The sequence below is a fragment of the Zonotrichia leucophrys genome, chromosome 25 (genome assembly GCF_028769735.1).
Source record: "Zonotrichia leucophrys gambelii isolate GWCS_2022_RI chromosome 25, RI_Zleu_2.0, whole genome shotgun sequence".
Classification (NCBI taxonomy): domain Eukaryota; kingdom Metazoa; phylum Chordata; class Aves; order Passeriformes; family Passerellidae; genus Zonotrichia; species Zonotrichia leucophrys.
The window spans coordinates 2540890-2562116 of NC_088194.1; the positions used below are offsets into that span (position 1 = coordinate 2540890).

At 62.5% G+C, this 21227-nt stretch overlaps 2 protein-coding genes across 14 annotated transcripts; one reads left to right on the forward strand and one right to left on the reverse strand.

The window, feature by feature from the left end:
• Window positions 1–4220: 4220 nt before the first annotated feature.
• Window positions 4221–10081, reverse strand: KCNJ9 (potassium inwardly rectifying channel subfamily J member 9). The gene is made up of 2 exons (XM_064732564.1): window positions 7790–10081; window positions 4221–5874 (listed from the first exon to the last, which is right to left on the reverse strand). Exons 1-2 carry the CDS (start codon window positions 8925–8927, stop codon window positions 5564–5566), a joined length of 1449 nt encoding a protein of 482 aa, XP_064588634.1. The 5' UTR covers window positions 8928–10081; the 3' UTR covers window positions 4221–5563.
• A 1974-nt stretch (window positions 10082–12055) lies between these two features.
• KCNJ10 (potassium inwardly rectifying channel subfamily J member 10) lies at window positions 12056–20748 on the forward strand. Of its 13 annotated transcripts, none has more exons than XM_064732509.1 (4): window positions 12056–12199; window positions 17742–19147; window positions 19291–20272; window positions 20308–20748. In XM_064732509.1, exon 2 carries the CDS (start codon window positions 17742–17744, stop codon window positions 18879–18881), a length of 1140 nt encoding a protein of 379 aa, XP_064588579.1. In that variant the 5' UTR covers window positions 12056–12199; the 3' UTR covers window positions 18882–19147; window positions 19291–20272; window positions 20308–20748. The 13 variants fall into 13 exon arrangements, with proteins under 13 accessions (XP_064588579.1, XP_064588583.1, XP_064588584.1 ...); XM_064732513.1 differs by having other exon boundaries at window positions 19291–20198; window positions 20273–20748; XM_064732514.1 differs by having other exon boundaries at window positions 19291–20198.
• Window positions 20749–21227: the final 479 nt, after the last annotated feature.

Consider the following 21227-nt stretch of genomic DNA (forward strand, 5'->3'; position numbering starts at 1 on the left):
TATTTTTGGGGGTGTTGTTTATTTTTGGGGGTGTTGCGTTTGGTTTTTTGGGGTTCCCCGGCCCGGGGGGTGCCCGGAGCTCCCGGTCCGACCCCGCCTGGCACCGGGAGGTGCCCGGGAATGCGGCCGGGGGCTAAAATTAGCCCGGAATGGGGAGAGAGGGGGGGACAGCGAGGGGGGGAAATGAGGGGGCTGTTCCCAGGTTCCGACTGTTCCCAGGTTCCGATTGTTCCCAGGATCTGACTGTTCCCAAAATCTGTCTGTTCCCAGGGTCTGATTGTTCCCAGGATCCAGCTGTGCCCAGGCTCCGGTTGTTCCCAGGGGATCCACGGTGACACAGGAACGGTTGTACCAGGGGACACGGCTGTTCCCAGGCTCTGGCTGTTCCCAGGCTCTGGCTGTTCCCAGGGTCATCTGACTGTCCCCCAGGTCTGATTGTTCCCAGGAATCCAAATTTTCCCAAAATCGGGCTGTTCCCAGGCACCGACTGTTCCTGGGATCCAGCTGTGCCCAGGGACTGACTGTGGCTAAATCCAGCTGTTCCCAGGGTCCAGCTGTTCCTGAAATCTGATTGTTCCCAGGGTCTGACTGTTGCCAGCATCAGGCTGTGCCCACTCTGCTTTGTTCTCGTGCCTGATTGTTCCCAGTGCCTGGTTGTCCCTGGTGTCTGTTCGTCCCGTGTCCATTTGTCCCCAAACTCCGGCTGTTCCTGCTCTCCCAGTGTTCCCAAATTCTGACCGTTCCCAGTGTCTGGTTGTCCCCAAACTCCAATTGTCCCATGTCCGCCTGTCCCCAGTGTCTGTTTGTCCTGTGTCCATTTGTCCTCAAACTCGGGCTGTTTGGGCTGTTCTCAAATTCTGGCTGTTCCCAATTCCGGCCGTTCCTGCTCTCCTGGTGTTCCCAAGCTCCGGCTGTTCCAATTCTGGCTGTTCCCAAACTCCGGCTGTTCGGGCTGTTCCCAAATTCCATTCCGTCTGTACCCGAACTCCGGCTGTTCACAGTGTCTGGTTGTCCCCAAATTCCGTCTGTTTGGGCCGTTCCCAATTTCCGGCTGTTCCCAAACTCCGGCTGTCCCCTTCCCCCCCCCCAGTGTCCCCAGTTCGGTGCCAAGGTCCCCTCCCAGTGCCCCCCCCCACACACACACTTTCCCGGCTTTATCTCCATGGCAACTGCCAAGGGCAGCTCAAGAACGGGGGGAGGGGGGGCAGGGACACCAGGGACACCAGTGAGGGACACCAGTAACACCAGTAACACCAGTAACTGACACCAGTGAGGGACACCAGTGACACCAGTGACACCAGTGAGACCAGTAACACCAGTAACTGACACCAGTGAGACCAGTAACACCAGTGACACCAGTGACACCAGTGGCACCAGTGAGGGACACCAGTAACACCAGTGACACCAGTAACTGACACCAGTGAGACCAGTGAGTGACACCAGTAACACCAGTGAGACCAGTAACACCAGTGAGGGACACCAGTGACACCAGTAACTGACACCAGTAACACCAGTGGCACCAGTAACACCAGTAACTGACACCAGTCCACACCAGTTATCAGCTCCCCCAGCCCGCGTCTCAGCTCCCTGTGCCGGCCGCGCCCTCCAGTGCCGCCCAGTATCCTCCCAGTTTCCTCCCAGTATCTCCCCAGTACAGAGCCCGGTGACCCCCGTGCAGCCCCACACCCTTGGTGCACACCAGTAACCCCAGTACACACCAGTAACTCCAGTGCAGACCAGTAACCCCAGTACACACCAGTAACCCCAGTACACACCAGTAACTCCAGTACAAACCAGTAACCCCAGTGCAAACCAGAAATCCAGTGCAGACCAGTAACCCCAGTAGAAACCAGTAACCCCAGTGCACACCAGTCCTCCCAGTCCGGACTGGTCCCCCCAGTACCTCCCAGTCTGTCCCAGTACTGCCCAGTCTGCCCATTGTCCCCAGCACCTCCCAGTCCTCCCAGTGCTTCCCAGTCCTCCCAGTTTGTCCCAACATCCCCCAGTTCCCCCTGTGCTGTTCTTCCCAGTGCTCCCAGTTCATTTCAGTCCCCCCAGTCCCTCCAGTTCCTCCAGTGTCTCCAGTCCATCCCAGTCCCTCCAGTCCCCCCAGTGCCCCCAGTCTGTCCCAGTCCTCCCAGTCCCCTCAATCCATCCCAGTCCCCCCAGTCATCCCAGTTCCCCCAGTGTCTCCAGTCCATCCCAGTCCTCACAGTGCCTCCCAGTCTGTTCCAGTCCTCCCAGTGCCTCTCAGTTCCCCCCTCTGTCCCAGTTCCCCCAGTTCCCCCAGCCTCTCCCAGTCCTCCCAGTGCCAGTCTCTTCCAGTTCCCCCAGCAGCTCCCAGTCTCCTCAATCCATCCCAATCCCACCAGTCCTCCCAGTTCCCCCGTCTGTCCCAGTTCCCTCAGTTCCCCCAGTTTGACCCAGTCCTCCCAGTGCCGGTCTGTTCCAGTCCCCCCCGTGCTCCCAGTGCCTCCCAGTCTGTCCCAGTTCCCCCAGTGTCTCCAGTCCATCCCATTTGTCCCAGTCCCCCCCAGTGCCCCCAGTCTGTCCCAGTCCCTTTGTCCCCTGTCCGTCCCTCGGTTGTCCCCCCCCTGCCCCCCCAGTCCCCGCTGTCCCCCCCGTGTCCCCCCCCGCTGTCCCCCCCCGCTGCCCCCCAAGCTGAACAAACAGCGCTGACGCGGGAGCGGGGCCCCGTGCCGGGACCGGCCCCACGGGGAACCGGCACCGCCCCACGGCCCCCCCCGCCCCTCCCGGAGCACAGCCGGGCCCACAGCCCCGCCCAGCCCGTCCCAGTTCCATCCCAGTTTCCCCCAGCCCCGCCCAGCCCGTCCCAGCCCGTCCCAGATCCCCAGTCCTCCCAGTGCTCAGACTCCCCAGTCCTCCCCAGTCATCCCAGTCCATCCCAGTCCCTCCCCAGACCATCCCAGTCCCACTCAGTCCATTCCCAGTCCATCCCAGACCCCCGAGTCCCTCCCAGTCCTCCCTAGTCCATCCCAATCCTTCCAGTCCTCCCAGTTCCACTCCATCCCAGTCCTCCCAGTTCCCAGTCTCTCCACCCTCTCATTCCCTCCCAGTTCTTCCCAGTCCTCCCACTCCCCCCAGACCCTTCATTCCCCTCCTTCCCCAGTCCCTCCCAGTCCATCCCAGTCCCTCCCGCCGCCCCCCGCCCCGCGCAGCTGCTGCCCGTGGGCGGCAGGAATGCGACAGCCGGGGGGACACGGGGGGGGACAACACGCGTGACACACACAGGACACACGCACAGGGCACCCACAAGACACACGCGTGTCACACGCAGGACACACAAAGGACACGCGTGTCACACACAGGACACGCGGGGGTCTCGGGGGGTCCCTGTGTCCCCGCTGTCGCTGATTTTGGGGGGGGGTCGTAGCCCCTGCCCCCCCCCAACACCCACGCGCGACGGGGAGGGGGCGGGGTCAGGGGTGGGCGGGGCTTTGGTGGCGCTCAGACCCCGTTCGGCTCCGCTCGGCTGAGTTCGGCTCCTTTCGGATCCGTTCGGCTTGGCTGAGACTCGGCTCAGCTCAGCTCGGCTGAGTTCGGCTCCTTTCGGATCCGTTCGGCTCCGCTCAGCCCCATTCGGGTCCTTTCGGCTCCGCTCAGGCCTGGTTCGCCTCCACTCGGCGTTATTCGGGTCCTTTCGTCTCTTTCGGCTCGGCTCGGCCCCATTCGGGTCCTTTCGGCTCCGCTCAGCCTCGGCTCGGCTCCGCTCGGTCTCACTCGGCTTTTTTCGGCCTCACTCGGCTCCTTTCGGCTCCTTTCGGCCCCTCTCGGTTCCGCAGCCCCCAGCACCGCCCCCCACCCCCAATCTGAGGGGGATCCCGTGGGGAAATTGGGGGGAGGGGCAATGAGGGGGGACCCCAAACCCACTCTGGGGGTGCCCATGTCCTTGGAGACCCCCAACCCCACCCTGGGGGTTCCCATGTCCTTGGAGAGACCCCAATCCCACCCTGGGGGTCCCCATGTCCTTGGATACCCCAAACCCACCTTTGGGTGTCCCCGTGTCCTCGGAGGGGTGGCACTGACCCCTTCCTGCCACCCCTGCAGGATTTGGGGTCAGGGAACCCCGATTTCACCCCAAATTCCTCACTGGAGCCTCTGGATTTCCCCTCCCCCGAAGCCCCAAACCCAGGGACACCCCAAAAACCCAGGGACACCCCAAATCCACCGCCTGCACCCCAAAATCACCACCACCACCATCGGAATGGGGGAATTTTATTTGATGCACCCAAGGTTTGGTGCCTGCTGGGGCTGCCCAAGGTCCCGTTGGTGCCCCCAGGGGATTTCGGGGTCCCCTTTGCCCCCACAAACCCAGGGACACTCCAAATCAATCAATCACATCCCAAAATCACCACCACCATCAGAACTGGGGGGGGATTTTTAATAAATAAATTCGTGTTTTGGGATCATCACTGCAAGTGGGGGCTGGCCAAGGTCCTGCTGCTCTCCTGAGAGATTTTGGGGTCCCCTTTGCCCCCATAAACACAGAGACACCCCAAATCCACCACTCACACCCCAAACCCACCACCACCACCATAACTGGGAAGATTTTCGCTATTTACACCCGGATTTTGGTGGCATCACCTCAGCTTGGGGTTGGCCAAGATCTCATTGCTCTCCTGAGAAATTTTGGGGTCCCCTCGTCTCCACAAACCCATGGACACCCCAAACCCACCGCCACCACCATCATGGGGAGGATTCTCAGTATTTACACCCAGATTTTGGTGGCATCACTGTGACTTGGGGCTGGTCAAGTTCCCATTGCTCTCATGAGAGATTTTGGGGTCCCTCTCGCCCCGACAAACCCAGGGACACTCAAAAAACTCAGGGACACCCCAAACCCACCACCAATATCATAAAAAGGGGAATTTTCCTTATTTACACCGGGATTTTGGTGGCATCACCGTGACTTGGGGCTGGCCAACATCCCGTTGGTCTCCTGAGAGATTTTGGGGTCCCCCTTGCCCCCAAAAACTCAGTGACACCCCAAATCCACCACTCACACCCCAAACCCACCACCACCATCATAACTGGGAAGATTTTTGCTATTTACACCTGGATTTTGGTGGCATCACCTCAGCTTGGAGCTGGTCAAGTTCCCACTGCCCTTGTGAAGGATTTTGGGGTCCCCTTCACCCCCACAAACCCGGGGATACCCCAAACTCACCACCACCACTATAACGGGGGAGTATTTTCCCTATTTACACCGGGATTCTGGTGGCATCACCGCGACTCGGGGCTGGCCAAGGTCCCGTTGATCTCCTGAGAAATTTTGGGGTCCTCCGTGTCTCCACAAACCCAGGGACACCCCAAAACCACCACCAATGTCATAATAGGGGGATTTTCAGTATTTACAGCTGGATTTTGGTGGCATCACCTCAACTTGGGGCTGGCCAAGGTCTCGTTGCTCTCATGAGAGATTTTGGGGTCCCTCTCGCCCCGACAAACCCAGGGACACCCAAAAAACTCAGGAACGCCCCAAACCCACCACCACCATAACAAGGGGGTATTTTCCCCTATTTACACCGGGATTTTGGTGGCATCACCGCGACTCGGGGCTGGCCAAGGTCCCGTTGCTCTCGCGGGGGGACATTTCGGGGTCCCCCTCGCCCCCCGCGGCCGCGGCCTCGTCCAGGCGGCTGGGGATGGACCAGTACAGGTGGGCATCGCGGCGGGCGGCGGCGGCTGCCAGCTGGCGGGCGCTGCAGGCCGGGGTGGGCACGGGCACCGTGTGGTGGAAGCCGCCGTAGTCCACCTCGTAGAAGCCTTCCTCCAGGCTGAGCAGCGGCGTGAAACGGTGACCCCAGAGCACCTCGTCCGCCAGGTAGGAGCTGCGGGCCTGGCACGTCATCCCTGGGGGGCATGGGGTGGGGGCACCCCGATATCTGAGTCACTCTGGGAATGGGGACCCCAATACTTGATTCACTTAGGACAGGGAGGACCCCAAATACCTGAAGAACCCAGGACACAGGAAACCCCAAATCTGGTAGGAGGGGTCTGTGAAACCACCAGAATTTGGGGCACCCCAATACCTGAATCACTCAAGACATGGGGACCCCAACACCTGAAGGTTCCTGACCCCAGAGCACCTCGTCCGCCAGGTAGGAGCTGCGGGCCTGGCACATCATCCCTGGGAGGCACAGGCTGGGGGCACCCCGATATCTGAGTCACTCTGGGAATGGGGACCCCAAAACCAAAAGGTTTCTGACACCAGAGCACCTCATGGGACCCCAATTCCTGAAGATTCCTGACTCCACAGAACCTTGTGGGACCCCAACACCTGAAGAATCCAGGACATGGGAAACCCCAAATCTGGTAGGAAGGGTCTGTGAAACCCCCAGAGTTTGGGGCACCCCAATACCTGAATCACTCTGGGAATGGGGACCCCAATACTTGATTTGCTCAGGGTATGGGGACCCCAACATCCAAAGAATCCAGGACACAGGAAACCCCACATCTGGTAGGAGGGGTCTGTGAAACCACCAGAATTTGGGGCACCCCAATACCTGAATCACTCAAGACATGGGGACCCCAACACCTGAAGGTTCCTGACCCCAGAGCACCTCGTCCGCCAGGTAGGAGCTGCGGGCCTGGCACGTCATCCCTGGGGGGCACGGGGTGGGGGCACCCCGATATCTGAGTCACTCTGGGAATGGGGACCCCAAAACCCAAAGGTTTCTGACCCCAGAGCACCTCATGGGACCCCAATTCCTGAAGATTCCTGACTCCACAGAACCTTGTGGGACCCCAACACCTGAAGAATCCAGGACATGGGAAACCCCGAATCTGGTAGGAGGGGTCTGTGAAACCACCAGAATTTGGGGCACCCCGATATCTGAGTCACTCTGGGAATGGGGACCCCAATACTTGATTCACTTAGGACAGGGAGGACCCCAAATACCTGAAGAACCCAGGACACAGGAAACCCCAAATCTGGTAGGAGGGGTCTGTGAAACCACCAGAATTTGGGGCGCCCTGATATCTGGGTCACTCAGGGGATGGGGACCCCAATACCTGAATCACTCTGGGAATGGGGACCCCAATACTTGATTCGCTCAGGGTATGGGGACCCCAACATCCAAAGAATCCAGGACACAGGAAACCCCAAATCTGGTAGGAGCGGTCTGTGAAACCACCAGAATTTGGGGCACCCCAATAACTGAAGGCTTCTATCCATGTGGAGATGACACATCTCCGTTGATGTGTCCCCATGGAGATGAGGTGAACCCAAGGAGATGAGGTGAACCCGTGTTGGTGTCCCCAAAGAGACAACGTGTCCCCATGGAGGTGATGGGTCCCAAGAAGATGATGTCTCCTCATGGAGATGTCCCCATGGAAGTGATGGATCCCCATGGAGGTGATGTCCCCACAGACATGAGATGTCCCCATGAAGATGATGTGTCCTCATGGAGGTGTCCCCACAGAAGTGTCCCATGGACACGATGCATCCCAAGAAGACAATACATCCCCACAAAGACGATGTGTCTCATGGAGATGACATCTCCATGGGTGTATCCATACAAAGACACCACACCCCTGTGCCGCCAAGGCCATTGAGATGTCCCCATGCCACCAAGGCATCCATGTGCCACCAAGTTGTCCCTGCTCCACTGAGGCATCCCCGTGCTACTGAGGTGTCCCTGCGCCACCAAAGTGTCCCCATGCCACCAAGCCATCCCCCACTCCACCAAGGCATTCCCATGCCATCGAGATGTCCCCATGCCACCAAGGCATCCCCATCCCACCAAGACGTCCCCACCCTGTTTACCTGTGGCCTCCACCATGCCCTCGAGGATGACGACGATCTCAAAGTCGTCCCTCTCCAGCTGCCCCCGCGACACGTCCCAGAAGGGGCTGCGCTCGTCGATCTCGTGGCTGATGATGAGCGGCGACACGAGGAAGAGCCGATCGTCGCCCGTCTCGAAGCCCACGCTCAGGTCGGTCTGGTCGAGCGGGATGAACTCGCCCTCCTGCGTCTGCTTGGACTGGATGAGCTTGGCGCGGATGGAGGCCTCGACGATGTGCGAGTCGCGCAGGTCGCCCACGCGGAACATCAGGCACAGGCGGTCGTCGCGCAGCGACACCACGGCGTGCGAGGAGAACACCAGCGTCTCGGCGCGCTTGTTGGGCTGCGAGATCTTGACGAACATGCAGCCCACCATGAAGGCGTTGACCATGGAGCCCAGGATGGCCTGCAGCAGCAGCAGCACGATGCCCTCGGGGCACGTGTCCGTGATGACGCGGTGGCCGTAGCCGATGGTGGTCTCGGTCTCGATGGAGAACAGGAAGGCCGACACGAAGCCGTTGAGGTTGTTGACGCACGGCGTCCACGTGTGGTCGCCCAGGTGCTCCAGGTCGCCGCGGCTGTAGGCGATGACCCACCAGATGAGGCCGAAGAAGAGCCAGGTGAGGGCGTAGGCCAGGATGAAGATGAGGAGGCTGAAGCGCCACTTGAGGTCCACCAGGGTGGTGAAGATGTCGGTCAGGTAGCGGTAGGTCTCGCGCACGTTGCCGTGCTGCACGTTGCACTTGCCGTCCTTCTCCACGTAGCGCTGGCGCTTCCGGGCCCCTGCGGCGCCCCCGGCCCCCCACGGGCGGCGTTTGGGGGCCTGGGGGGGCTGGGGAGGGGGCTTGGCCTCAGCCGGGACCCCCGTGGGGACCCCCTCGGGGACCCCGCAGAAGGCGGCGTTGTCCTGAGCCATCGGCGGCGGCTGCGGGGGACAGGGGGTGAGGGCTGGGGGGACTGGGATGGAGAAATGGAGGGATGGAGACCTCAAACTGGGTGAACTGGGAGGAGGAAATGGGTGGATGGAGGTGACAAACTGGGGGAACTGGGATGGGGAGAATGGGGGGATGGAGGTGCCAGATGAGGAGACTGGGATGGGGGAATGGGGGGATGGAGACATCAAACTGGGGGGACTGGGATGGGGAGAATGGGGGGATTGTACCCCCAAACTGGGAAGATTGGGATGGCGATGATCTCTCCAAACTGTGGGGACTGGGAGAGAGGAATGGGGGGGATGGAGATCTCAAACTGGGAGGACTGGGATGGGGGAGTGGGGGGATGGAGACCTCAGACTGGGGGGGACTGGGAAGGAATGGGGGGATTGCACCCCCAAAGATTGGGAGGAGGGAATGGGGGGACGGAGGTGCCAAACTGGGTGCACTGGGATGGGGGAGTGGGGAATGGAGCCCTCAAACTGGGGGGACTGGGATGGGGGGAAAGGGGGGATTGCACCCCCAAACTGGTGAGACTGGGATGGAGGAATGAGGGAATGGAGGTGGCAAACTGGGGGGACTGGGATGGGGAAATGGGGGGACTGGGATGGGGAGAATGGGGGATGGAGGTGCCAGATGGGGAGACTGGGATGGAGGAATGGGGGGATGGAGGTGGCAAACTGGGGGGACTGGGATGGGGAAATGGGGGGACTGGGATGAGGGAGTAGGGGATGGAGACCTCAAACTGGGGAGACTGGGAAGAGGGGATGGGGGAAATGGAAGCACCAGACTGGGGGGACTGGGATGGGAGAGTGGGGAGATGGAAACCTCAAACTGGGGGGACTGGGACAGGGGAATGGGGTAATGGAATCCTCAGAGTGGGGGAACTGGGAAGGAATGGGGTGATGGAGGTGCCAAACTGGGGGGACTGGGATGGGGGAGAATAGGGGGTGGAAGCGCCAAACTGGGGGGACTGGGATGGGGAAATGGAAGGATGGAGGTACCAAACTGGGGGGACTGGGATGGGGAAATGGAAGGATGGAGGTGCCAAACTGGGGGCACTGGAACAGGGCCTTGCACATGCGCCAAGCTCCCCTCTTGCACACTCACCCCGGGTCACGCGCACACCCCCACCCCCCCTTTACACACGCGTGTGCCCCGATGTGGGATGGGGGGGGATTCCCTCCAGCATCACCCCCAATTCCTCCCTCCCCATTCATTCCCCATCCTGGATTTTGGGGGGGCCCTGGCCGGATTTGGGGTGCACGGCCGGGTTTGGGGCAATCATAGCCGGATTTGGGGTGCACGGCCGGGTTTCGGGGGGGGCCCGGCCGGGTTTGGGGGGCAGAACCGGGTTTGCGGGGGCAGAGCCAGGTTGGGGAGGGCATAGCCGGGTTTCAGGGGCATAGCCGGGTTTGGGGGGCACGGCCGGGTTTGGGGGGGTCATAGCCGGGTTCAAGTGTTCCCGGCCCGGTTCGGGGGTCTCCCCTCGCTCCCCCCCCGCGCCCCCCGCCCGCTCTCACGCTGCCGCAGCCCCGCTCGCTCCGCGCTCTCCGTGTCCCCCCCCCCCCCGCCCCGTTCCGTTCCCCGGCAACGGCCGCGCTCGGATAAAAATACCGGGAGCCCCCGCCCCCCCCCGGCACCCCCCCCACCGCACGGACACCCGGCCCGGGGGTGGCCAGCGACAGCCCAACCCCCCCCCGGGATCGGCTTCGCCCCCACCATCAGCGCAACCCCCCTAAAATTAGCGCAACCCCCCAAAATTAGCGCAACCCCCCCATCATCAGCGCAACCCTCCCAAAATAATTAATCCGGGGGGCTCCTCATTAGCCTAGCCCCCCAACCCGACCCCGGGGTCAGCTGCACCCCCTGAATTATCACAGCCCCCCCGTGAATGATCACAGCCTCCCCAAGCCATCATCAGCCCTTCATTAATTAGCCCTCCATTAATTAGCCCAGGGGCCCCTGCGCTAGCCCAGGGCTGCCGTTCGCTCCCTCGGCTCAGCGCCCCCCCCCCATAATTAACCAGGGGGTGCCGTCATTAGCCCAGCCCCCTCCCCGCCTCAGCCCCTCCCTCCCCCCCTTATTAGCCCAGACCCCCTCATTAGCTCCCCCTCATTATCCCAGACCCCCCCCTCATTAGCCCCCCTCATTAGCGCAGGACCCCCCCCCATTAGCCCCCCTAATTAACCCAGACCCCCCCTAAATAGCCCAGCCCCCTCCTAATTAGCCCAGACCCCCCCCTCATTAGCCTGGGGTCCCCTGACAGGCCCCGCCCCCTCCGGTAGCCCCGCCCCCGCGGTCACTCGCCCGCCCCTCCCCCCAGGGTGGACAAAGGGTCTTTGTGGCTCCGGAGCGGCCGGGACGGGGCTGGAGTGGGGCAGCCACGGACACACGGACACACTGACCATCCACCCACGGACACACGGACCAACACACTGACCATCCACCCACGGACAAATGGACACATGGACAAACTGACCATCCACGGACACACTGACCATCTACACATGGACACACGGACACACAGACACACGGACACAGACACACGGACACACTGACCAGCCATGGACACACTGACCATCTACACATGGACACACAGACACACTGACCATCTGCCCATGGACATACAGACACACGGACACAGACACACGGACACACTGACCAGCCACTCACAGACACATGGACACATGGACACACTAACCCATGGACACACGGACATACAGACACACTGAGCAACACACTGACCGTCCACCCACAGACATCCGGACACACTGACCATCCACACACGGACACACAGACACATGGACATACTGACCACACACTGACCATATACCCATGGACGCACGGACACATGGACACACTCACCAACACACTGACCATCCACACACGGACACACAGACACACGGACGCATGGACACACTGACCAGCCACCCATGGATATACGGACACAATGACCAGTCACCCACGGACACACGGACAGACGGACACACGGTGTAGCCCCAAGCACTCCCCGGTGCCCTCGGGACCCTGCCTGGACCCTCCAGGACCCCCTTGGAGGCACCGATGCCCAGGAGGCGCCTATGAGACCCCCGGTGCCCCATCGGGACCCCCGGTGACGGGGCCTGGACAATCCCACCGGGACCCTCCGGTGCCCCCACTGGGCCCCCCATTGCCGGTCCCGATGCCCGCACCCCCCCCATCCCCCCCGGTGCCCCCATGGCGGTGCCGGTGCCCGCGGGCGGGGTCCCCCGGTGCCCCCCCCCGTGCCCGGTAACGTGACCCGGTGCCGGCCGGCTCCTTTTCCACCCCATTAACCCCCGGCCCGCCCCCGGCGGCTCCTCCCCGGTTCCGCGGGGGGAGGGGGTGCCCGTCCCGCCGCCGCGGCCCCGCCGAGCCATAAAGCCCATGGGGAGCCGGCCGGGCTGAGCACGGCGGGACCCGCGACCCCCCCAGCAAGGTAAGGGCGGCCCGGGGGGGGTGCCCGGGGGTCCCCCGTCCCCTCCCGGGGGGTCCCGAGAGCAGCGGGCACCGGGCGGTGGCGCTGGGATGGCACCGGGGCTGTAGAGGGGACCCTGAGACCCCTTGTCCCCCCCCTGGTGGCACCGCAGCCCCGATGTCCCCACGTCCCTGTGTCGCCATCACCCATGAGGCCACGTCCCCCTGTCCCTGTGTCCACCCATCACCGGTCCCCAAATCGCCGTGTCCCCAAGTCCCTCATGCCCACGTCCCCAAATCCTTGTGGCCCACATTGCCATGTCCTCGTTTCTGTGCATCCCCATGTCCTGATGTCCCCATGTCACGTACCACCCTGTCCCTGTGTCCCTGGATCCCCATGTTCCCCATATCCCAATGTCCCCATATTCCCAAATCCCCATGTTTCCCCATTGCCATGCCCCATGCCCTGATGTCCCCATGTCACGTACCACACTGTCCCTGTGTCCCCATATCCCCATGGCCCCCTGTCCCTCTGTCCCCAGGATATGGGATATCCATTCTCACATATCCCAGTGTCCCCATTCCCTGTTGCCATGTCCCCATTTCCTCATATTCTCATATATCCCAGTGTCCCCATATTCCCCCATCCCCATATTCCTGTGTCCCCACTCCCTCAAATCCTGTGTCCCTCTCCCATGTCCCCAACACTCTGTGCCCCACATCCCCATGTCACACATCACCGTGTCCTATGTCCCCACAGTCCTGTCTCTATATGCCATGTCCCTGTGTCCCCATGTCCCCATGGCACTTATTCCATGTCCTATGTCCCCATGTCCCCCATCCCTCTATTCTGATGTCCCCATGTCCCTGTGTCCCCTGTGCCCCACGTCCCCATGTCATGGATCCCCAGGTCCAATGTCCCCAAGGCCCCTGTCCCTTTATCCTCATGTCCCCATGTCCCAGGTGAGGGTTATCCTGGGTGTGAATTATCCCAGGTGTGAATTATCCCAGAATTTGAATTATCCCAGGTGTGGGTTATCCTGGGTGTGAATTATCCTGGGTGTGGGTTATCCTGGGTTGGTTATCCCAGGTGTGGGTTATCCCAGAATTTGAATTATCCCAGCTGTGGGTTATTCCAACTGTGGGTTATCCTGGAATGTTGGTTATCCCAGGTGTGGGTTATCCTGGAATGTTGGTTATCCCAGGGTTAACCCACATTAACCAGGTGTGGGTTATCCCAGGTATGAGTTATTCCCTGATGTTGGTTATCCTAGCTGTGGGTTATTCCAAGTGCCCCAGAATTTGGGTTATCCTGGGTGTGAATTATCCCAGGTATGAATTATTCCAGGTGTGGGTTATCCAACTGTGGGTTATCCTGGAATTTGGGTTATCCCAGGTGGGAGTTACTCCAGGTGTGGGTTATCCCAGCTGTGGGTTATTCTGAGTGTCCCAGGTGTGGGTTATCCCAGGTGTGGGCTAACCTGGGTGTGGGTTATCCTGGGATGTGGGTTATTCCAAGTGAGGTTTATTGTGGAATATGGGTTATCCTGGAATGTGGATTATCCTGGGTGTGGGTTATCCCAACTGTGGGTTATCCTAGGTGTGGGTTATCCTAGATGTGGGTTATTCTGGAATTTGGGTTGTCCTGGATGTAGACTATCCCAGGTGTGGGTTATCCTGGGTATGGGTTATTGTGAGTTATCCCAGGTGTTAATTATCCCAATTGTGAATTATCCAGGTGTGGGTTATCCCAGGTGTGGGTTATACCACGTGTAAATTATCCCAGATGTGACCTAAAGCTCCATTTTGGGGCCCCCCGATGCTGTGAGGAGGAATCTGGGACCCCCATCCTGGCCGTGGCCATGGTGGGGACACCCCCGGGACCCCCATGGTCACCATGGGGAGGGGGGACACCCCCGGGACCCCCAGTGGGGACATGGGGGGGACAGGGGTCCCCCCAGGACACACAGCGGGGGCCTGGGACCCTCATGGTGGCACTGACAGTGACAGGGGACCCTGGGACCCCCGTGGTTGCCGTGACGGTGACAGAGGAGCCACAGGATCCCCGTGGTTGCCATGGCAGTGTCAGGGGACCCCTGTGGTGACAGTGACAGTAACGATGGAGGTCCCTGTGCCCCCTTGCTGGCAGTGGCAGTGGGGTCCTTGTGCCACTCTTGGTGGCCCTGGTGGTGTTGGGGGCACCCTGGGGCCCCTGTGCTAGCGGTGGGGGTGGCAGTGGGGGTCCCTGTGCCCCCTCGGTGACAGTGCCATTAACCATGGGGGTCTCTGTGTCCCCTCAGTGACAGTGGGGGTCCCTGTGCCCCTCCTTGGTGGCTCTGACGGTGTCACTGGCACCCCCTTCTGTGGCAGTGCCATTAACGATGGGGGTCCCTGTGTCCTTCTCGGTGGCCCTGGCAGTGTCACAGCCCCCCCTTCGGTGACAGTGCCATCAGCCATGGGGGTCCCTGTGTCCCTGTTAGTGACAGTGGGCGGTCCCTGTGCCCCCCTCGGTGACATTGCCATCAGCCATGGGGGCTCCTGTGCCCCCCTCAGTGACAGTGCCATCAGCCATGGGGGTCCCTATGACCCTATTGGTGGCAGTGCCATCAGCCATGGGGGTCCCTGTGCCCCCCTCAGTGACAGTGCCATCAGCCATGGGGGTCCCTGTGCCCCCCTCGGTGACAGTGCCATCAGCCATGGGGGTCCCTATGACCCTATTGGTGGCAGTGCCATCAGCCATGGGGGTCCCTGTGCCCCCCTCGGTGACAGTGCCATCAGCCATGGGGGTCCCTATGACCCTATTGGTGGCAGTGCCATCAGCCATGGGGGTCCCGGTGTCCCCTCGCTGGCCCTGGCGGTGTCGCGGGCCCCCCGGGACCCCCGCGCTGGCGGTGGCGGTGTCGCGCGGGGCTCTGCATCTTAACGAGGGCTCCGTCAAAGCGCCTTTGTCCCCCCGCCAGCCCCATTGAAACCTCGGCTCCGGCCGCACAATGGCCCCACTGTCCCTGTCCCCGTCCCTGTCCCCCCCCCCGCCACCGCCACCCCACCGCCACCCCCCCCTCCGCCCCCGCCGCACCCACCCCGCGCCCCCCTCCTCAATTCGGGGACCCCTCCGGGGGGCTGTGGGACCGCTCCCCATCCCCCCCAAATCCCAGTTACCCCAGTTCGGAGCAGCCCCGCGCCCCAGTTTGGGGCGGGCGCGGCTGGCGGGGTGCCCGGTCACGCCTGGCACCGCCGTGCCGTGGGAACGGTGCCCGCGCCGCCGGTGCCAGCGGGACGCGGGGAACGGGGACGGGTCCCTGGGGCCCCCCCTCAGTCCTCCTGTACCCCCCCATGTAGGGCCGGGCCTTTGCGGTGACCCCCAAAGTGACCAGAACCCCCCGAGGGGAAACTGAGGCACAGGGAGGGTGTGTGGGGGGTTAATGGGTAACCGGTTGTGCCGCGGGCACCGGGAACAAGCTGCGGCTTGTCCCGAACCGTGTCCGGGCACCGGAGCACGCCCGGGGGGCACGGGGGGCACGCGGGGCCCTCCGAGGGGGGGTGGAGACCCCGAAAACGGGGCAGGGGGGGATGGGGAGACCAAAAATGGGGGGGGGGGAGAAAGGGGGGGTCAGGAGCATAAAGAGAGGGGTTGGGACGACTCTAGAGGGGGGCAGGGGTGTGCAGAGACCCCCAAACAGAGGGTGGGGACATGGTGGCTTTGGGGACATGGGGGGCTCTGGGGACCCCCAGCAACTCTGGGACAGTTGGTGGCTTTGGGGACATGGGGGGCCTTGGGGACACGGTGGCTCTGGGGACACGGTGGGGCCTTTAGGGGGGCACAGTGACTTTGGGGACAGGGGAGGCCCTGGGCACCCCAGGACACAGTGTGGCTTTGGGGACAGCTGGTGGCTCTGGGGACATATGGGGGTTCTGGGGACCCCCAGCAGCTCCAGGACAGGTGGTGGCTTTGGGGACATGGTGGCTCTTGGGGGACACAGAGGCTCCAGGGACAGGGGGGGCTCTGGGGACCCCAACAGCTCCAGGATACATGGTGGCTTTGGGGACACCCAGTGGCTTTGGGGACATGGTGGCTCTGTGGGGACACGGGGGGCTTTGGGGACACCCATTGGCTTTGGGGACATGGTGGCTCTGTGGGGACACGGTGACCCCAGGGACCCCCACAGCCCATCTGTGAAGGAGCAGCTCCGTGTCCCCTCTTTGGGGACACCGCTGTCCCTGTCCCATCCAGGACATTTCTCTGACGGTGGCAGTGCCACTCGTGTCCCCCAGCCTTGGCCGCCACGGGGACACCGGGCTCCAAGGAGACCCCCCCCGTGGTGCCACCACCCCCGGTGTCCCCGTGTCCCCGGCACGCTGCCCCTTCCGCGGCGGAAACGGTGGCAGGGCCAGGGGCTGGCGGGGGCTGAAAGGGCCTTTTTGGGATGGGGACACGGGGACACCGGGGAGGCGCCTGGCGCTGCCATCGGCCGTTTGTCCCTGTCACCTCCCATTCATCGCCTTCCTCTTCCTCCCGGACGCCCGGGACGCTTCCACGGCCACCACCGGAGCTGCCAGGGGACAGGGGGGGACATGGGGGGGACACTGAGGGGACACCGAGGGATTTGGGAATGAGGGGCACGTGGAGGGATGGAGGGACATGGGGATGGACGGAGGGACAGGGGGATGGACAGAGGGACAGGGGGATGGACAGAAGGACAGGGGGATGGACAGAGGGACAGTGGGGGTGGGCAGAGGGACAGAGGGATGGACAGAGGGACAGAGGGATGGACAGTTACAGGGATGATCCCCCTGGTTCCCCCCCTGATGTTGTCCTCCACCTGTCCCTCACCTGTTCCTCTGTCCTCTGCAGGTGCTCCTCTCCATTTGTCCCCCACCTGTCCCTGTGTCCCCGCACATGTCCCCTCACCTGTCCCCACAGATGATCTCCATTTGTCCCTCCCCTGTCCCTCCTGTGTCCCTGCAGATGATCTCCTCCATGTGTCCCTCACCTATACCTGAAGATGAGCTCCTCCATTTGTCCCGAATCTGTCCCTCACATGTCCCTGTGTCCCCCAGATGATGTCCTCCATGTGTCCCCCACCTGTCCCTCCCTTGTCCCTCACCTGTCCCTCACCTGTCCGTGTCCCCACAGATGATGTCCTCCATGTGTCCCCCACCTGTCCCTCCCTTGTCCCTCACCTGTCCCTGTGTCCCCACAGATTATGTCCTCCATGTGTCTCCCACCTGTCCCCCACCTGTCCCCATGTCCCCACAAATGATCTCCTCTATGTGTCCCCCACCTGTCCTTCGTCCCAGCAGATGATCTTCTCCACCTGTCCCTCCCCTGTCCCTCATCTGTTCCTGCAGATTATCTCCTCCATTTGTACCTCACCTGTCCCTCACGTGTCCCTGACCTGTCCCGCAGATGACATTCTCTACCTGTCCCCCACCTGTCCCTCCCCTGTCCCTCATGTGTCCCCCACCTGTCCCTCCCCTGTCCCCATGTCCCTGCAGATGATATTCTCTACCCGTCCCTCCCCTGTCCCCACCTGTCCCTCACGTGTCCCTCACCTGTCCCGCAGATGACGTCCTCCACCAAGGTGTACTACAGCCAGACCACGCAGACCGACAGCCGCCCCCTGATGGGGCCGGGGCTGCGGCGGCGCCGGGTGCTGACCAAGGACGGCCGCAGCAACGTGCGCATGGAGCACATCTCAGACAAGCGCTTCCTGTACCTCAAGGACCTGTGGACCACCTTCATCGACCTCCAGTGGCGCTACAAGCTCCTGCTCTTCTCCGCCACCTTTGCCGGCACCTGGTTCGCCTTCGGCGTGGTGTGGTACCTGGTGGCGGCGGCGCACGGCGACCTGCTGGAGTTCGAGCCGCCGGCCAACCACACGCCGTGCGTGATGCAGGTGCACACGCTGACCGGCGCCTTCCTCTTCTCCCTCGAGTCGCAGACCACCATCGGCTACGGCTTCCGCTACATCAGCGAGGAGTGCCCGCTGGCCATCGTGCTGCTCATCACCCAGCTGGTGCTCACCACCATCCTGGAGATCTTCATCACCGGCACCTTCCTGGCCAAGATCGCGCGGCCCAAGAAGCGCGCCGAGACCATCAAGTTCAGCCAGAACGCCGTGGTGGCGCAGCACGACGGCAAGACCTGCCTGATGATCCGCGTGGCCAACATGAGGAAGAGCCTCCTGATCGGCTGCCAGGTCACCGGCAAGCTGCTGCAGACCCACCTGACCAAGGAGGGCGAGAGCGTGCGCCTCAACCAGCTCAACGTGGACTTCCAGGTGGACACGTCCTCGGACAGCCCCTTCCTCATCCTCCCGCTGACCTTCTACCACGTGGTGGACGAGGCCAGCCCGCTGCGGGACGTGTCCCTGCGCTCGGGCGACGGCGACTTCGAGCTGGTGGTCATCCTGAGCGGCACCGTGGAGTCCACCAGCGCCACGTGCCAGGTGCGCACGTCCTACCTGCCCGAGGAGATCCTGTGGGGCTACGAGTTCACGCCGGCCATCTCGCTGTCGGCCAGCGGCAAGTACGTGGCCGACTTCAGCCTCTTCGACCGCGTGGTGAAGGTGGCGGCGCCGTGCTGTCACCACGAGGCCGTGCGGTTCGGGGACCCCGAGAAGGTCAAGCTGGAGGAGTCGCTGCGCGAGGCCGAGCGGGACGGGGAGGGGGCCCCGCTCAGCGTCCGCATCAGCAACGTCTGAGGTGGGGACACGGAGGTGACATCGGAGCCGGGGCCAGGGGTGGCCAGGGGTGGTGGTGGAGCGAGGGGGTGGTGGCAGATGGTGGAGGTGGTGCTGTGGCTGGAGGTGGCAGCAGGGGCAGGGGGTGCCAGCATCTGGGGGTGTCACCAGATTCAAGGGGACACCAACATCTGGAGGTGTCACCAGCGCTGGAGGTGCCACCAGCCCCAAAGCGACACCAACATCTGAGGGTGTCACCAGATTCAAGGGGACACCAACATCTGGAGGTGGCACCAGTCTGAAAGGGACACCAGCCCCAAAGGGACACCAACAACTGGAGGTGGCACCGGATTCAGGAGGACATCAACATCTGGAGGTGTCACCAGCTCTGGAGGTGCCACCAGCCCCAAGGGGACACCAACATCTGGAGGTGCTGCCAGGTTCAGGGGAACACCAGCATCTGGGGGTGTCACCAGCACTGGAAGTGCCACCAGCCCCAAAGGGACATCAACATCTGGGGGTGTCACTGATTCAATGGGACACCAACATCTGGAGTGTCTCCAACAACTGGAGGTGCCACCAGCCCTAAAGGGACACCAACAACTGGAGGTGTCACCAGCCCTGGAGGTGCCACCAGCTCCAAAGGGACACCAACATCACCAACATCTGGAGGTGTCATTGATACAAGGGGACACCAATATCTGGAGGTGCCACCAGCCCTGGAGGTGCCATCAAGTCTAGAGGCGTCACCAATGCCTGGAAGTGTCACCAACATCTGGAGGTGCCACCAGTCCCAAAATGCCACCAGTCTCTAAAAGTGTCACCAACACCTAGAAGAGCCACCAGCCAAGATTCCACCAGTGCCTGGAAGTGTCACTAAGCCCTGGAGGTGCCACCATCTGGAGGTGCCACCATGCCTGGAGGTGCCACCAGCCCCAGAGTGCCACCAAGCCCTGGAGATGCCACAAGCCCTAAGATGGCACCAGTCCCCGGAGTGACACCAAGCCCTGGTGCCCCAAAGTGCCACCAACCCCTGAAGGTGCCACCAACCCCTGGAGGTGCCACCAGTCCCAAGGTGTCACCAACCCCTGGAGTGTCACCAGCCCCTGGAGGTGCCACCAAGCCCTGGAGTGTCACCATGCCTGGAGATGACACCAGCCCCAAAGTGCTACCAACCCCTTGAGGTGCCACCAGCCCCAAAGTGCCACCAACCCCTTGAGGTGCCACCACCCCTGGAGTCTCCTGAAGTGTCACCAACCCCTGGAGGTGCCACCAGCCCCAAAGTGCCACCACCTCTGGAGGTGCCACCACCCCCTGGAGTGTCACCAACCCCTGGAGGTGCCACCAACTCCTGGAGGTGCCACCAGCCCCAAAGTGCCACCAATGCCTAGAATTGCCACCAACCCATGGAGGTGCCACCAGCCCCAAAGTGCCACCACCTCTGGAGGTGCCACCAATCCCTGGAGGTGTCACCTACCCTTGGAGGTGCCACCACCCCCAGGACGCCGCTGCTCCCCCCCCCGCCAGGGGAAACTGAGGCGGGAGCCCCCTCCCCGCCCCCCCCAAGCGCTGGAGCCCCTCCCTGTCCCCCCCCCCCACTCCGGGCGGTGTCGGGGGGTCCCCCCGGGGGTGTCACCGATAATCGAGGCCACCGTGTCCCCTCCCCCCCCCGCCCGTCGCTGCTGCTTAACGTAGACCCCGCCATTAACGCGGCCCCCCCGCGCCGGGGCAATTAGTGCCACTAATTAAAGGTGTCGGTAATGAGGAAGGAGCGGGACCCCCCCCCGACCAAAACCGCCCCTCCCCCATCCCTTGGGGGGGGGGCCCGAGCTCGGTTAGGGGGCGGGGGGGGAGGGGCAGGAGTTCAATAAAGGTGACGTCGATGGTGGGGGGTGTCCCCGGTGTCCCCGTGGTGACCCCCGGTGTCCCCTCAGCCCCAGGGACATCCCCAATGTCCCCACTGTGACCCCCCCAATGTCCCTATTGTGTCCCCAGTGTCCTCACGGTGTCCCTCGATGTCCCCTCAGCCCCAGGGACCCCCCCACAGTGTCCCCAAGGGTCCCCCAATGTCCCCACTGTGACCCCCAATGTCCCCACTGTGACCCCCAATGTCCCTTCAGCCCCCAGGGTTGTCCCCACAATGTCCCCAGGTGTCCCAAATGTCACCCCAAAGGGTCCCCCAATGCCACCAGGGACCCTCAGGGTCTCCTCCAGCCCCCAGGGTCCCCCCACAATGTCCCTTCGATGTCCCCAAGGACCCCACAATGTCCCCAGTGACTCCCCAATGTCCCCAGAGATCCCCCCACTGTCCCCAAGGAACCCCCAATGTCCCCAGTGTTCCCCCAATGTTCCCCCAGTGTCCCCAGT